The sequence below is a fragment of the Buceros rhinoceros genome, unplaced genomic scaffold (genome assembly GCF_000710305.1).
Source record: "Buceros rhinoceros silvestris isolate BGI_N320 unplaced genomic scaffold, ASM71030v1 scaffold22730, whole genome shotgun sequence".
In the NCBI taxonomy this organism is placed as follows: Eukaryota; Metazoa; Chordata; class Aves; order Bucerotiformes; family Bucerotidae; genus Buceros; species Buceros rhinoceros.
Genome location: NW_010391586.1, coordinates 1 through 342, shown reverse-complemented (window position 1 = coordinate 342; position 342 = coordinate 1). Strand labels below are relative to the sequence as shown.

Sequence of the window (342 nt, the reverse complement as noted above, 5' to 3'; positions counted from 1 at the left end):
TCTCTGTTTGGGCGTTTGTAGTCCCGGAGCCTCTCTCCATTCACGGAATACCAAACGTTGACGATCTGGGAGAAGAAAACAAGCCAGCCCTCCACTTACCAAACCGATTCATTACGGGGATCGATGGATGACGGCGGTGTGGGGGTGGTTTTCCCCCGGGGGGGGGAGGGGCGGGCCCCGCCACACTCACGGGATCCTTGGCCACGGTGAAGAGCAGGTCTCCCTCCCGGTTGTACTTGATCTGCGTGATGGAGCGCTCGTGGCCCTGCAGCAGGATCGGCTTCTGCGAGGGGGGGGGAGACGCCATGTAACGCCTCAAACGAGGCGGGGGGCGGCTGAGGC

The 342-nt window shown here is 62.6% G+C and overlaps 1 protein-coding gene across 1 annotated transcript in view; it reads right to left on the bottom strand.

Moving 5' to 3' along the window:
- Positions 1-307, bottom strand: part of EIF3I (eukaryotic translation initiation factor 3, subunit I) — a 3,378-nt gene extending 3,071 nt beyond the window's left edge. The window contains exons 1-2 of the mRNA XM_010142440.1: positions 191-307; positions 30-65 (exon numbers count right to left, since the gene is read on the bottom strand). Of these exons, the coding sequence (XP_010140742.1) occupies positions 30-65; positions 191-307 (153 nt within the window). The remainder of the gene's footprint in view (positions 1-29; positions 66-190) is intronic.
- Between the last annotated feature and the right edge of the window lie 35 nt (positions 308-342).